The sequence below is a fragment of the Triturus cristatus genome, chromosome 3_2 (genome assembly GCF_964204655.1).
Source record: "Triturus cristatus chromosome 3_2, aTriCri1.1, whole genome shotgun sequence".
Lineage (NCBI taxonomy): Eukaryota > Metazoa > Chordata > Amphibia > Caudata > Salamandridae > Triturus > Triturus cristatus.
In genome coordinates this window covers 448,623,048-448,639,030 of record NC_140584.1, presented here as the reverse complement: position 1 = coordinate 448,639,030, position 15,983 = coordinate 448,623,048, and the positions used below count along the sequence as shown (strand labels likewise).

At 52.3% G+C, this 15,983-nt stretch overlaps 1 protein-coding gene across 4 annotated transcripts in view; it reads left to right on the top strand.

Moving 5' to 3' along the window:
* Positions 1 to 15,983, top strand: part of GTF2H1 (general transcription factor IIH subunit 1) — a 412,621-nt gene that overhangs the window by 127,822 nt on the left and 268,816 nt on the right. For all 4 annotated transcript variants that reach the window (XM_085648057.1, XM_085648055.1, XM_085648058.1 and 1 more), the window contains exon 7: positions 15,799 to 15,878. In XM_085648057.1, coding sequence (XP_085504183.1) covers positions 15,799 to 15,878 — 80 coding nt within the window. The remainder of the gene's footprint in view (positions 1 to 15,798; positions 15,879 to 15,983) is intronic.

Genomic DNA, 15,983 nt, shown 5'->3' with positions numbered 1-15,983 from the left:
TCGAACACTTTCTAAATTGCCTCTTAAGATCTGGTGCATGACCGCTCCTTCAATCTCTCAGGCTGAGGCGACGCGGCCTCTGGACTGCTACCGGTATTGGGACCAGTCCTCTAACTTAGTCTCTGGCCTGCAGGCAGCAATCGTTGCACATTCATCCCACTTGTACTGGTTGAGGGGGGGGTGCCTTGATCCCGGGGCTTACACATGCTGAACGACTTACTACTTCTTCCATTCCCTGGACTTACTTGCAACCCCTGATGTATGTAGCCCAAGGTGTAATGGCAGCGGAGGTTGAATCTGTATCCGTACATAAGGAGGGGGGTCCATCTCCACCATGTTATTGTTTCGCTAACCGTTTTAGCTTAGCACCTAGTCTGTTTGCGGGGCTGTTGTTTTGAACTGTTTTCTTTCCAGGGCGACAGATGCTTCATTTTCAGAAGTGTAGAGTGGGGGGAGTTGGGGGGGGGGCGGGGGGGGGAGGGGGATGTGAGTGGGGGGGGGGGGGGGGAAGGACCGTTGTCCTCCCAATGTTTGTTGTTTTTAGCCGCCCAAGGGCCGCTGATCCTTGTTTTCATTGGTAGACGCCCACGCACAACTGCCTTCGACGTCATGAGACTCGCCAGCCCACGCGCCCCTTGCGCAACGGCATCTGAAAGAAACACGTTAGTTAGATTCCTCACCTTAGAATATCCCCAGGCGTCAGGCTGGCTCCGGAAATATTTTTCGTCAGCAATACCCCTTGCGCGTCGCTAGGCATCGTCTGCAGCTCCACGTCAGTCGTCGGCGTCATGCGCCGGAATGATGTCGTCGGAGTACTTAGACGCCGCCCTCACGCGCTGACGTCAGTTCTTCTTTTTTCTGCGCCAGACAGCGCCTATCCAGGAAGAGCTTACCCCTTAGTCAATTCTTGACTAAGCTTTTTGACTCTTTTTGGTCTTTTGTCGACTCGACTCTGGTGCCGGTAGGATGCCTGGATTTAAGGCCTGTGACGCCGGTCATCGCCTGATGTCGGTGACGGATCACCATCGCCGGTGCCTTTACTGCCTGGGGGCCGACCGGGGCCGACCACGACGCGGAGTCGTGCCCCGATTGTCAGGCCTTGACCTCTAAGGCTAGACGGGAGCGGTCCCGTAAGCTTCTCGAGCTTCGGCACTCGGCTCGGCGCCGCTCACGGTCCCGGTCCAGGAGGAGGGCCAAGGATCGGTCGCGGAGCCGCAGTCACCATCATCGCTCGTCGGGCTCGAAGTCTTCGGGTAAGTCGAAGCGATCAAAGAAGTCCAAGAGGCGACACCGCTTTTCGGACTCCCCTCACCGGTCGCGCGACTCGGCCAAGGGTCAGGGTGGTCCCACCCCCCGCGGCTCCGCAGGAGCCACGTCCGTCTCCATACCCGCCGGTCCCTGGGACTGACGTGACTCCGGCGGAGGTCAGTGCCTTCCTCTCGGCCATGAGGGGCCTGGCTCGCCGTCGATGCCTGCCGGCGCGCCTTCGGGCCCCGCGAGCTCGACTGGGCGACCTCGCGTGCCGACGGCTCCGGCACCGGCGCCGTCGATGACTTCGGTCCCGATGCCGCAGGTCCCCGAGGGATCGAGGCCTGGATCTCTGTCTGCGCCGGTCGACCTCACAACGCCTCCTCCGCCGGCGCCGACACCGGTTCCACCTCCGGCGCCATCTCCGGACAACGCCGTTCCCCGGTTTAGCCCCTGTACGGACCCGAGTCTGGCACGGCGCCGCACCCGACGCCGATGGATGACCGTTTCATCTACCGTCCGGCTCCGATCGTTCCTCCTGTTTATCAGGAATCGAATGACGGGGGCGACTGGGAGGGGTCTGAGGACCCTATGGCCCTCCAGGGTCCACTTTCACAGGACTGGGCAGACGAACTGGGGGATGCCAGTGGTCTGGACACTTCGCCGGACGCTGGCTTCATCTCCTCCGATTGTGGCTTCGGAGGAAGGTGCAGCTTTTTCAGTGGTGCTGCGCAAGGCGGCCGAAGCCCTGGGGCTCGAGTTGCCTGCTGTGGCCGTGAGGACTAATATCCTCACAGAGGTGCTTCAACCGTCAGCAAGCTCCACAGAGCCTCTGCTGCAGTTCAATGAGGCCCTCGTCGATGTTATGCAGGGCACTTGGTCCAAGCCCTCCACAGTTCCTCCTGTGGATCGGAACGTGGCCCGGCGCCACCTGCTCCGGGCGACCCCAATTTCCTGTCCCAACACCCCACCCCCGAGAGCCTGGTTATCCAGGCCTCCACTTCCCAATCCTCCTTCCCGTCCGCTCCTCCGGATCGGGAATCCAAGAGGCTGGAACAGTTCGGAAAGAAACTGTTCTCTTCCCTGAGTTTGGGCCTGCGGTCTTTGAACACTGCTTGCCTCTTGGACCGTGTCTCCCACTCTCTGTGGGATACGGTGGAGGACGTGCTGCCACTGTGTCCGGAGGAGGCCCGGACACGTCTCTCCCAAGCACTTGCTGACGGGCGAGATGCAGCGCGACATGCCATACGGTGTGGACTTGACACCACGGACTCGCTGGGTAGGGCGATTTCCACCACGGTGGCGCTCCGGCGCCATGCCTGGCTGAGGTCCACATCTTTTTCGGGGGATGTCCAGAGTACCCTCATGGATATGCCCTTTGATGGCGCTCGCCTTTTTGGTGAGAAGGCGGATAGTGCGCTGGCTCGTTTTAAGGACTCCCGTGCTACGGCCATGTCCTTGGGTCTCTCGGCCCCACGGCCGCACACTTCCGCCTTTCACCCCTTTCGTGGCCAAGGAAGGGGCGCCTCCTCACGTCCGCCTAGCCACCGGCCGCAGAACCAACCTGCACGCGGACGTGGGTTCCGCCGTGGCGATTCTAGAGGACAACGCGGTCAGTCCACATCCACCCCGGCAGCATCCGCCTCAAAGCCCTCCTAGTCCGAGCTTTCAGGCCCATTCCACGCCAGTGGGCGGCAGAGTTCGCCATCACCTGCTCCACTGGCGCTCCATCACTTCGGACAGGTGGGTGCTGCAAATCGTCCGAAGGGGCTACTCCCTCCCCTCCGAGACGACACCTCCAGCCATGTCACCGCAGTGCCACCGTATATCGGAGGATCACTTGAATCTTCTGCGGGAGGAAGTTACGGCCCTCTTGGCCAAAGAGGCAGTCGAGCGCGTTCCTGGTCCAGAAGTAGGCCGTGGTTGCTATTCCCACTACTTTCTGGTTCCCAAGAAGGGCAAAGGGGGCCTACGCCCTATCTTGGACCTCAGGAGCGTCAACACCTTCCTCCGGAAGGAACGGTTCAAGATGCTAACTTTAGCTCAGGTTCTGGCTGCCCTCGACCCTGGAGACTGGATGGTAGCGTTGGACTTGCAGGACACCTATTTTCACATCCCCGTCCTGCCGGCCCACTGGCGTTACCTGCGGTTCACGGTGGGTCAGGAGCACTTTCAGTTCACCGTGCTCCCCTTCGGCCTCACCAGTGCCCCTCGGGTGTTCACGAAAGTGATGGCGGTGGTAGCAGCTCAACTACGCAGATCGGGGGTTCCAGTCTTCCCCTATCTCGACGACTGGCTGTTGAAGGCGGGCTCACTCCAGCAAGTCGTCTCCCACCTCCAGACTACGGCCGACCTCCTGTATTTGCTGGGGTTCTCCATCAACGTGCCGAAGTCACACCTGAGTCCCTCCCAGAAGCTCCTCTTCATCGGAGTGGTTCTCTATTCGGCGCAGTTGCGGGCTTATCCTCCGGAACAGCGGGTCCGGGATATTCAGGCTCTGATTCCCATCTTTCGGCCTCTATCCTGGGTTTCGGTCAGGTTGGTGCTGCGGCTTCTGGGGCTGATGGCCTCCTGCATCCTGTTGGTGCATTTCGCCAGGTGGCGAATGCGGGCTCTGCAGTGGGACCTGAAGTTTCAGTGGGCCCAGCATCGAGGCAACCTGTCCGACCATGTCTTGATCTCGGAGGGCACTGCGAAACAGTTGCAGTGGTGGCTCACGGACCGCGATTGGGTCAGCGGCAGATGCCTCTCCCTACCCCAACCGGAGCATCCCCCCATCCCAGGAGGGACGCGTCCCTCCTGGGATGGGGGGGCCACATGGGAGAGGCGGAGATCAGAGGACTCTGGTCTCCGGCGGAGACAACTCCACATCAACCTGTTGGAGTTGAGAGCGATCTGGCTTGCACTGAAAGCCTTCCTTCCCTCTGTCCGGGGAAGTGTCATGCAGGTGTTCACGGACAACACCACCGCCATGTGGTATTGCAACAAACAGGGCGGGGTGGGGTCGTGGACCCTTTGTCAGGAGGCTCTGCGCCTCTGTACATGGCTGGAACACCAGGGCATCACCCTGGTGGTTCAACATCTGGCGGGCTCTCTGAACGCCAGAGCAGACGAACTCAGCCGCCGGTGCATGATGGATCACGAATGGTGTCTGAACTCGGACGTGGTGCAAGGTCTCTTTCTGCAGTGGGGAGAGCCTTAGTTAGATCTATTCGCCACCGAAGAGAACGCGCAATGTCAGCAGTTCTGCGCGTTGGAATTTCCAAGGCAGCACTCGCTCGGAGACGCTTTTCGTCGCGAGTGGAGTTGCGGTCTGTTGTACGCCTTTCCGCCTATACCACTTCTGCCCAGAGTGCTGAAGAAGATCCGGCGCGACCGGGCCCAAGTTACCTTAGTGGCTCCGGATTGGGCACGAAGGTTCTGGTATCCCGAGCTACTCAGTATGTCAATCGATCCCCCCGATACGACTGTTTTTCAGGAGGACCTTCTGTCGCAGCAGCAGGGGACGGTCCGCCACCCGAACCCGTCCAGCCTCCACCTCCATGCGTGGAGATTGAGCGGCGGCAGTTGATGCCATTTGACTTGCTTCCTGAAGTCTGTGATGTCATTCTGGCAGCCAGGCGTCCCTCCACAAAGACGGTATACGCCTGCCGGTGGAACAAATTTGTGGCATGGTGCACAGCAAAGGCTGTGGATCCCCTTTCCGCCCCTCTTTCTGAGGTTCTACTCTTTCTTCATTTTTTGGCCCAGCAGGGCTCTGCTTTGGGCACCTTGAAAGGTTATCTTGCTGCAATCTCTGCCTTCTTACGGATTCCTGGTCAGCCTTCTCTTTTCAAGTCCCCTGTTGTTTCCCGTTTTCTCAAAGGCATTACTCACATGTTCCTTACTGTCCCCTTCGTAATGCCTCCGTGGGACTTGAATCTTGTTCTGACTTTTCTGATGTGCGCTCCTTTTGAGCCTCTTCACAATTGTCCCATTCCTCTTCTGACCCTGAAAACTGCTTTCCTGGTAGCTATCACCTCGGCTAGACGGGTGAGTGAGCTCCAGGCTCTGTCATCTAAGCCTCCCTTTCTTTCTGTTCATCCGGACAAGGTTGTCCTCCGGCCTCGTCCTTCTTTTCTACCGAAAGTGGTGACCTCCTTTCACCTCGGGCAATCGGTCACGTTGCCCACCTTCTTTCCGCCTCCGCATCCTTCAAAAGAGGAAGAGAGGCTCCACCGTCTGGACCCAAAACGGGCGCTGTCCTTTTATTTGGACCGCACCAAACGGTTCCGGTTGGACGACCAACTTTTTGTTGGATACGTAGGAGCTAAGAAGGGGAAAGCGGTACACAAACGGACCATCTCATGGTGGGTCGTGTTGTGTATTAAACTTTGTTACTCCTTGGCAAAAAAGGAGCCTCCTCTTGGGTTGAGGGCCCATTCCACCCAAGCCACAGCGGCTACTACTGCCTTGGGCCGGGGAGTTCCCTTGCGGGACATCTGTCAGGTGGCGACGTAGGCTTCACTGCACACGTTTGCCAAGCACTATTGCCTGGACAGCCAATTCCGGAGAGACGGCTTCTTTGGCCGTTCTGTTCTCCAGGACTTTCTGGTGTGATCTTGGTTCGCAGACCCACCACCGGGGTTGGTATTGCTGGGGTATCTATTCTAAGGTGAGGAATCTAACGTGTTTCTTTCAGATGAACAAGTTACTTACCTTCGGTAACGATGTATCTGTAAGGAACATTAGTTAGTTAGATTCCTCACCGACCCACCCAGCCTCCCCGTTCTGCGAACTGACATCTAGGGTTAAGGTTATCCTTTTCAGGGCCCTAGATTTTTTGGCACCAGTGTCGGTCTCTTGCATGACTCTGCTTTCCTGGCGCGGAAAGCTCTGTACAAGAACTGACGTCAGCGCGCGAGGGCGGCGTCTAAGTACTACTCCGTCATTCCGGCGCACGCGGAGCCGCAGACGACGCCTAGCGACGCGCAAGGGGTATTGCTGACGAAAAATCTTTCCGGATCCAGCCTGACGCCTGGGGATATTCTAAGGTGAGGAATCTAACTAACTAATGTTTCTTACAGATACATCGTTACCGAAGGTAAGTAACTTGTTCATCAGGCACGGATCATTGTCTCCCTTGGGTCCTGGGGGTGCCCGCGCAGCTGTTTTCCCTCCCACAAACCACCACCACCACCAGGATGGCGCCTACTCTGCATAGGACCCTAAACATCCTTTCCTGGAATGTTAATGGTCTATTGGACCGGATTAAATGCACTGCGGTTCTTCGCAGCGCCCAGCGGCATGCCCCTGATATCCTGCTCCTGCAGGAAACGCACCTCCTGAGCTCCCGATGTCACTTTCTCGCCTGATACGGGTTTGATACAGTTTGGCACTCTGGTTTCACTCGAGCCTCCCGGGGGGTGGCCATACTGCTTCGGAAGGGGCTTCCCTTCACCGTGACACAGGCCGAAACTGACTCACAGGGCCGGTATGTGGCCCTGACGGGCATGATCGAGGGGCTTCCCCTTAATCTTCTGTGTACCTACATTCCTCCCGCCCGCTTGGCCTCTACCCTTCATCAACTAATGCTGGTTTTGGCCTCCCTTCCAGAGGGTCTGACGTTAGTTGGGGGCGATTTTAATGCGGTCCTGCAGCCCTCGCGTGACAAGACGGATGCCCCATCGGTTTCCCGTTTGTCTTCTGCAAAGCGACTATCTGACTGGTCCTCCGCCCTGGGCCTCTGTGATCCCTGGAGAGTGTGGAATCCCCGTAGGAAACAATACACGCACACCTCAGCAGCTCACCACATGCACTCTTGTATTGATCTGCTTCTGTTACCTGCCACAGACTGTCAGTTGATGTCAGGGGCCGCGATCTTACCGAGGGGCATCTCCGATCACTTCCACCGTCTCGGTAACCCCTTTAATGGCACCCGGACGGTATGGCGGATGAATGCCTGGTTCCTGCAGGATGCGAACTTTGTTGAATCCCTTGGGCAAGAATTGAAACATTACTTCGCCACCAATGTGGGCTCGGTCTCCTCGCCGGGGACCTTGTGGGAGGCCGGCAAGGCTGTGATGCGAGGGGTGGGTAGAGGTCTGGTCCGTGCGGAGCAATCCGCCCAGCTGGCGCGGCTGGAAGGCGCCCAAACGGACCATGATGATGCTGACTCCACTCAACAGCTCACTTTGATCCGGGAGGAGATCTGTCAGCTCTCACTGGAATCCGCCAAAACGCTCTGGCGCTCCTCGGTCGCACGCATGTATGGCTGGGGCGACAAAAATGGCAAACTGTTGCATAATTTAGTGTCCTATCCCAGGGTCAACCGTATTATTCCTGAGATCTGGAGATATGGGGGGTTTGGAGGGGGGGGCTCCCTGCGTCACCTCCCGGGATATTGCTCGCACGTTTGCCGGCTACTACGCGACGCTTTACACAGCCCGAGCCCCCCAGTCTTCCCTGGCGGCCCTATTGGCCGACACTGGGACCCAATTGCCCTGTCTTTCCCCGACTGATTCTGAATCTCTCGACTGCCCCATCTCAGCAGATGAGATTCAGGGGGCGATTTCACTGTTGCTCTCCGGCAAAACGCCCGGGCCCGACGGTTTCCCCCAAGAGTATTATGCGACCTACCGGGACACTTTGGTTCCGTACTTGGTGGAGTTGTTCAACCGTGTAATGGAGGCGGGGTCCTTCCCACCTGAGACGGACGTGGCCACTATCGTAGTCCTTCCAAAGACTCAGCCCCCTCCCTCATTAATACGGAGATCAAACTCTTTGCCACTGTGGCGGCACAGAGACTTCGCCCCCTCTTGCAAACGCTGGTGCACTCTGACCAATGCGGCTTTATGCCTGCCCAGGGTACTAGGCACTGCATACGTCGCCTCCACCTTGCTCTGGCACACTGTCACCGCCTCACCACGTGTCTGGCTCCGCTCTTCCTAGACTTCGAGAAAGCCTTCGATACGGTGGATTGGGGGTTATCCGGCGGATGTGTTGGAGAGGATGGGGCTCGGACCCGTGTTCCGACGTCTCATCCGGGTCCTGGACTCTGCTCCTATGGCTAGGGTCCTCATCAACGGCATGCTCTTGGAGCCATTCCCTATCCAGAGGGGCACTCGCCAGGGCTGTCCGCTCTCCCCGCTTCTATTTGCCCTGGCGATGGAACCCCTGGCTTGCCTCATTCGCCAAGACCCCCTCATCCGGGGTTGGGGCTGGGATCTGACCCAGATTGACAAAATAGCCTTATACGCGGATGACTTTCTCCTCTTTCTGACGGACCCTGAGTGCTCTGGCCCGATATGTTTGGATGCTCTCGATGCCTTCGTGCAAATTTCTGGGCTCAGGCTCAACTCGGCAAAATCCACGCTGGTCCCCTTGCACCCATCACGTGAGTGCTTCGATTGGCAAACATCTATCCCTCTGCGTAGGCAATCCTTTAAGTACCTGTGGGTATGGATTGCTCTACATCCAGAGCTTGAGTGGGCCTTGAATATCACCCCTCTAGTTACTAGGGCAAATGCGGACCTTAAGAATTGGCAATCTCTCCCTCTCAACCCTCTTGGCAGAAGTGCCCTTTTCAAAATGATGGTCCTCCCCCGCTTCCTATACATACTACAGAATGTTACCTTGTATCTCCCAGGGAGTTGGTTTCGGGAGCTGGACAGGGTCCTTACCCGCTTTCTATGGGGAGTAAACAGGCCGCGGATGTCTCTGGCGCACTGCCGCTTACCACCGTACGACAGGGGCATGGGGGTGACTAATCTTCACCTCTACTACCTGGCCACACGGCTTATCGTGATCCGCGACTGGTTCGCGGGCAGCTGGTCCGACTGGGCGTACAGAGTGGAACTCCGGGCATTAGATTTCTCGCAGCTCCAAGCCTATCTGTATGGGAGCCCAGTGCCGCAGGCTCTTCTCCCGGTCACCAGGGCGGTGCTTGTGGCGTGGCGTGCTGCGCTAAGGCATGTAAAATGGAACCGGAAACTGACCAGACAGACGCCTCTGTGGAATGGGACGTGGCTGGCAGAGGTCTCCTCTCTCCAGGACTTTCACAAGTGGGACCTTTATAGGGATTTCGCTTCTGGGAGACGTTTGGGTGGGGGACCATGTCAGATCATTCGTAGACTTGGAGCACCGTTATTCCCTCCACTCCTCCCAATTCTACAAATATTTACAACTTAGACATGCTCTTCAGGTCCACATCCCATCCCCCACATCCTTTCCAGAATTCAGCCCCCTAGAAGCCCAAGTGATGATGGGGAACCTGGGTAGAGGGGGGTGTCACGGCTCTATCACTCCCTAGTGAACAACGGACTCGCAGTCCTGGATCTCCTTCGCGCTCACTCGGAGGAGTGGCTGGGTCCCCCTGGAGGACGCTGGAAGGACGCCCATATGGCCCCCAAAATGCTGACGACCTCCTCCAAGCTGCGGCTCGTCCAGCTCTATTATCTCCATGCGGCTTACCTCACCCCCGCGCGCCTGTACAGGGCTCGCTTGCGGCCCTCTCCATCTTGCGCACGCTGCCAACAGGCCCCGGCTGATTTTTATCGCATGGTGTGGCAATGTCCTGTCCTTGCGCCATTCTGGGTGGGGGTGGAGCGTGAGCTCACGCAGGCCCTTGGCTGGGAGGTGCCCCACGACCCGCTGCGCATGCTCCTGGGGGTGTTTGACGGCCTTGATGGATCTCGTGCTGAGAAACGTTTCCTGGGAACGCCGGTGGCAAAACGCGACATCGCGGCACTCTGGTCCCAAGCTAAATCCCCAACAGTGCAGAGATGGAGAAGAGGGGTGGACTGGTACGGTATCCAGGAGGAGCCTCTTTTCGAAACTAGGGGTTGTCCTGAACTCTTTGGCAGAATCTGGGGCAAATGGTTTAATCTACTGCGGGCCTGAGGTTGTCGTGTCTATTCTGTATGTGGTCATATATAAGCTGGTGATCTACCCATCCCATGACTGTTTTTATAGATCTGTCATTCTCAAGGATTGCATTGTGCGTGTATAGTGTCTGATTTGCTGCCGATTAATTTCTTGTTCTCTTTGATTTATAATAAATTTGATTATCAAAAAAATTCTCCTGTGATATAATTAACTGATCATGACCAAAAAACGTTTTGTTTTTTTTCTTTCTACCCATACAGGTTGACCTCTACAACCTACTTCCTTTTTTACTCCTTCTCAGTAGTCTTGTAGTTTCAAAGATCCTTTGTGCACGTGTGTATCTTCTTAAACGCTGTGTGCTCTGCCTCAGATGAGGTAAATCCTAATAATTTTTAACCTTCATTTGAATTCAGATTTTCAGACTTTGAAGGTTCCCATTCCCTTTCAGATTGAACTGCCTCGATTGATTATTCATTAGAAAAAATGTGGTTTGCATTCCTTTTAATCTGTTGGAGCAAGAGGTTTCTTTATAGTGAAACTTTGGCGTATGGGTATGTCCGAAAGATGCATAGTAATCTTGGTGGTCTCTAGAATACAGCCCTCTATGAAATTCCTGGAGTAGAGGGCAAACTGGTTGGAGCTCTCCCCTTTTAGCTATGTAGGATGCCTACCATAATCATTTTTTAAGGGACTTCGAAAATGGCATCGTTCCTTCGGTTGTTCATTTGGCGGGTATTGCTTTATTTTATTTTATTCTAATATTGCTCTCCCCTGAGGCGGAAGCCGGAGGATTCTCTCTCTATCCTTTATTTTTAAAACTTGTACCTGCACTTGTACTAGCTGATATTGTCCGTGCATAGGGCAATGATTAGTTCGATGTATTTTAAATACATTTTGGGTGGCTAAACCTTGGCGCTTACCTTCTATAAATCATCGCGCGCTGCAAAGCGCGACTGCAGCTTTCATCCCCAACAGCGCTGCCCTCTCGGTCGCGGTCACGTGACTTCTCCTACCTCACCCGCCATCTTGAGGAGGGAAGGGCTGCGCTCCAGTCTATCCAGCGCTCCCGCCCTCTTAGACTACTTAAGGGGCGTTTCTTCTACCACCGGCAAAAACCTTTATTTTAATATTGCTCTCCCCTGAGGCGGAAGCCGGGGGATTCTCTCTCTATCCTTTATTTTTAAAACTTGTACCTGCACTTGTACTAGCTGATATTGTCCGTGCATAGGGCAATGATTAGTTCGATGTATTTTAAATACATTTTGGGTGGCTAAACCTTGGCGCTTACCTTCTATAAATCATCGCGCGCTGCAAAGCGCGACTGCAGCTTTCATCCCCAACAGCGCTGCCCTCTCGGTCGCGGTCACGTGACTTCTCCTACCTCACCCGCCATCTTGAGGAGGGAAGGGCTGCGCTCCAGTCTATCCAGCACTCCCCCCCCCCCCCCCCCCCTTCCCGCCCCCTCGATGTATAAAAGTATAGGCACTTCCCGTCCGCGCAGCGGGCGGGCGCAGCGGGCACGCCGGAGGCGCGCCAGAGGCAAGCTCGTCTGCGCCCGTCCGCGCTGGGACCGGGCCCAGGGCCACAACCCCTGCCCAAAAGGTATCAGGAGACTTTAAAACATACACCAGCCATAACCTACATGCGCTTCGACCACTCAATATGGCCAAATGTTCAAAAATCAAACCCTCAGAGATCCATAAGGATACTGCCATCATTTGCCCTCACTGTTATGACACTATCCCATTAATACTTCCCCAAACTAACGGCTCTTCAACCAAACATGATGTAGGTGCTGTCACTTCCATAGCCCTTATAAATGCTCGCTCACTCGGTAAGCATAGGCAGGAAATATTTGATCTGATAACTGATTTTAAACTCGATATACTGTTTATCACCGAAACATGGACAGATGATACTTCACAGCCAGACTTGGTCATCGCCGTTCCAGAGGGATTTAAAGCCTACTGTCAGGACAGGCCTAAACAAAGAGGGGGTGGGCTGGCCATAATTGCCAGAGATTCATATCCTGTCAGAACGACATCTATTCCATCCACTTCCTGTGAGGCCATGCAATTTGCTATCAACATTTCCCCCCTGTTTAATTTCAAGGGTATACTAATATATCGTCCTCCAGGATCAAAGACGACCTTCCTGTCCAACATAAACACCATGATGGAATCTGTAGCCACAGAAAGTAGCTTCACGGTTCTAGGTGACCTGAACTTTCACTTAGATCTAGGTCACCTTACCGATTCTGCCGCCCTCATCTCTGATCTAGGTACCCTAGGGCTAAAACAACTTGTCACATTCTCTACCCATCAAGCAGGCCACATTTTAGACCCCATCTTTTCTAACCTAGAAGGACTGCAAATCACCAATATTTTGCCTATGCCTTGGACCGATCACTCTGCAATTTTTGCAAATATAGCCACCAATAATCACTGTAATAATAATCCTCAACCTATACCTAAACAATCTTTTAAAGATTGGAAAAATATAAATCAAGAAGATTTAAAGCTCATACTAGAACAAACCCACCCAGTGTTCGCTTCAGACCCCAATTTAGCGCTCCAGCAATTATACGACCGGATGGGTCAGGCAACACACCAATCAGCCCCTTCTAAAGAACACTCTAGTAATAGAGCTAAACCCACCGCACCTTGGTACAATGACAAACTAAGGACACAAAAACAGATAAATCGTAGCAAGGAAAGAACTTGGAGAAAAGACTATGATACTAGTAGTAAATCTGTCTATAAGGAATCCTTAGCACTTTACAAAAACATGATAGCGGAAGCAAAAAAAGAATACTACAGTGATCAAATTGAGAAAGCTAAGAACTCCAGCAAACAACTATTCTTAATCACCAAAGCATTATCAGGCAATTCCCCAGACCTCACTCCCCCCCGTCACAATTTTTGTGTGACTCTCTTGCCTCTTTTTTCTACACTAAAGTAGATGATATCTACCAGGCGTTCTCTTCCAAATCACCTCCGGGTTCAATCTCATCTACCACTCTCCCCCCAGCTAACACGTTCCCTTGCTTCCAACCAGTCACCCCGGACCAAATAAAAACTACATTATCTACCATTAAATCAGGTTCACCCCTGGACCCCTGCCCTTTATCTGTACTTAGACCAGTAATGGATGCCATTATACCGGCACTCACGCAGGTTTGCAATTTAATATTGCTGTCGGGCAATTATCCGGACCCTCTCAAAAACACTTTACTAAAACCTCTGCTAAAAAAAACCTCACTGGACAAAAGTGAGTTAAAAAACTATCGACCAATTGCTAGTCTACCCTTCATGGCAAAGATGATTGAAAAAATCATGAATACCCAGATTTCCGAGTTTATTGAAAAACATCAGCTTCTCGACAACACGCAGTTTGGGTTTAGAAAACATCACGGGACAGAGACGGCCTTGATCAAAGCCGCTGATGATATCAGGGTCATCAGGGACCAGGGTGGCACTGCCATACTGGTTCTGCTAGATTTATCAGCGGCTTTCGACACGGTCGACCACAACACCTTGGTCGACCGTGTCCAAGGACTTGGCATCCGCCACACTGCCAAAAACCTAATAGCGTCCTTCCTAGCCAAAAGAACGCAGGCTGTCATTCTGGGACCCTTTCAATCAGCTCAACTCTCTGCTCCCTGCGGAGTTCCTCAAGGCTCATCCCTGAGTCCGACACTTTTCAACATCTATGTGTCGGACCTTGCTAAGACACATGGGATGAGCCTAACCTCTTACGCCGACGACACCCAACTAGTGTTGGCGATTAAAGGCGACGGAGAGCAAGTAGCTGAAAAATTTAAGAAAGGGCTCCTAGATATAGGAGACTGGATGGCTACAAACTGCCTAAAGCTAAACTCGGAAAAAACCGAGGTACTCATCTTCGGTCCACTCTCTCCAGCCTGGTCCACCTGTTGGTGGCCAGAGACCTTCGGTACTCCTCCTACGCCCACCTCGAAGGTTAGGAACCTTGGTGTCATCTTTGATGATGGACTAAATTTCATGAACCACGCCAACAAAACAGTATCAACAGCACACTTGAAGTTAAAAATGATCCGGAAAATACGCCCTTTTCTCCCTGACTCTGCCATTAAGACACTGGTTTCTGCCCTGGTCCTCTCATCCCTGGACTATTGCAATGGGCTATTCCTCAATGCTCAAACCAGACTAATTGCAAAACTTCAAACAATACAAAATGCGGCATCTCGCCTTCTTACCGGCAAAACAAAGTTTGAACCCATTTCCAAAAACATAAAAGATCTTCATTGGCTTACTGTGCAAAAAAGAATTCATTTCAAATCACTCTGCATAGTATTTAAAACAATCAATAATCAAGGACCACATTTTCTAAGAGACCAATTACAATCTTACAAACCCACAAGAGCTTTACGATCAGCCACTCTTAGCCAACTGGTCGTCCCTCGCACCAAAACAGTTACCTGGGGTGACCGACGCTTTTTGGTGGCGGCCCCCAGACTCTGGAACACCTTGCCCCTTAACATCAGACAAAGTGTTACACTGCTTCAGTTCCGCAAACTCTTGAAAACCTGGCTGTTCTCTCATTAACCTCTTTTTCTTTTCTTCCCTCACATCTGTTCAATTAACTGGTTTACCCCCTCACATTTCCTTAGTCAATATTGGTTTTTAGCGCCAAGACGCCTACGGGTATATGCAGCGCTTTACAAATATTAAAAATAAATAAATAAATAAATAAAATGGATTGGGTTAAGGAATTGTTATAGACTTGACAAGAATAGATTTTGCATACTGTCACCAAGTGCTTTGTTTTTTTATTTACTCAGCCTGCAGTCTTTTACCTTGCTCTCGGATAACCTTTTTACTTTGATGTGGATGCACATGGTTTCCGAGTTCATACAAGCTTCAAACAATGCTTATGTTTGAAAAAGAAAAAAAAAAGGAAATGTTGGAGCAAATAGATTCAATTTTATTCCTGGGCTTCTGAGAAAGCGAACAACCTAATGGCTCTCCGCCTGTGTGATTTTCTTTCGAATTGGTTCAAAATGAACCCTCTAGAACCTGTTTAAAAGCATTCGACTCTTATGTCAGTAAGGTCTTTGCTAATGTCAAATGTTCCTTAGAAAACCCTAGCTTTAACTGTGTTCAGGACAAGTGATAACATCTGTGATATCTACTTTTATCAAAAAAGTGTAATGCAAATATTTCTTTTCAGATGTTCTTGGGAGGTGCGAAATTTGTGTAATTTCTTTTAGGGGTAATATGTGTAATTTCAGAAATGTTTTGCAAAATAACGCAAAATGAGATATTTAGCGCTATATTTTTGTACAAAATGCGACTTTAGATGCAAGGACAGATTTCACGCTGAAAAAGCGCAAAGAAACCAATTGCTGCAAACAACCACTGTTCATGTTCTGTTTTTCTTTTGTTGCTGTTTTCCTGCATTATGCCATATGGCATAGTTCCAGGAATTTTAGTAACCACTGTGGTGTGTTGTACAGGGAAGCAGAGGATGGTACAAGGCAATCTGTACATCAGAACCTAAGAAGTATATAAACCCTGCACACGATTTGTAATGAGATGATAATGTTACTAGTCCTGGCTCTACTTGTGTGAGTTTAACAACAATTGTAAAAATGGGATGACCTTCTGTTTGAGTCATGACCAAAGGTAATTTACTGTTACGTAGGTTTGAAGACCATGGTATCTCAAGGTGTGAAAAATCCTTTGATAGATTTAACTGCTTTGGAGGACAAGTCATTGGACGAGGTAAGTGTTTAACAGAATATTTTTTTAAATGTTTAAATATGTTTACTCTGACACACGTCTTAAAATTGATTTACTCTGCGTCTTGACTATGGGTCGGTGATTTAA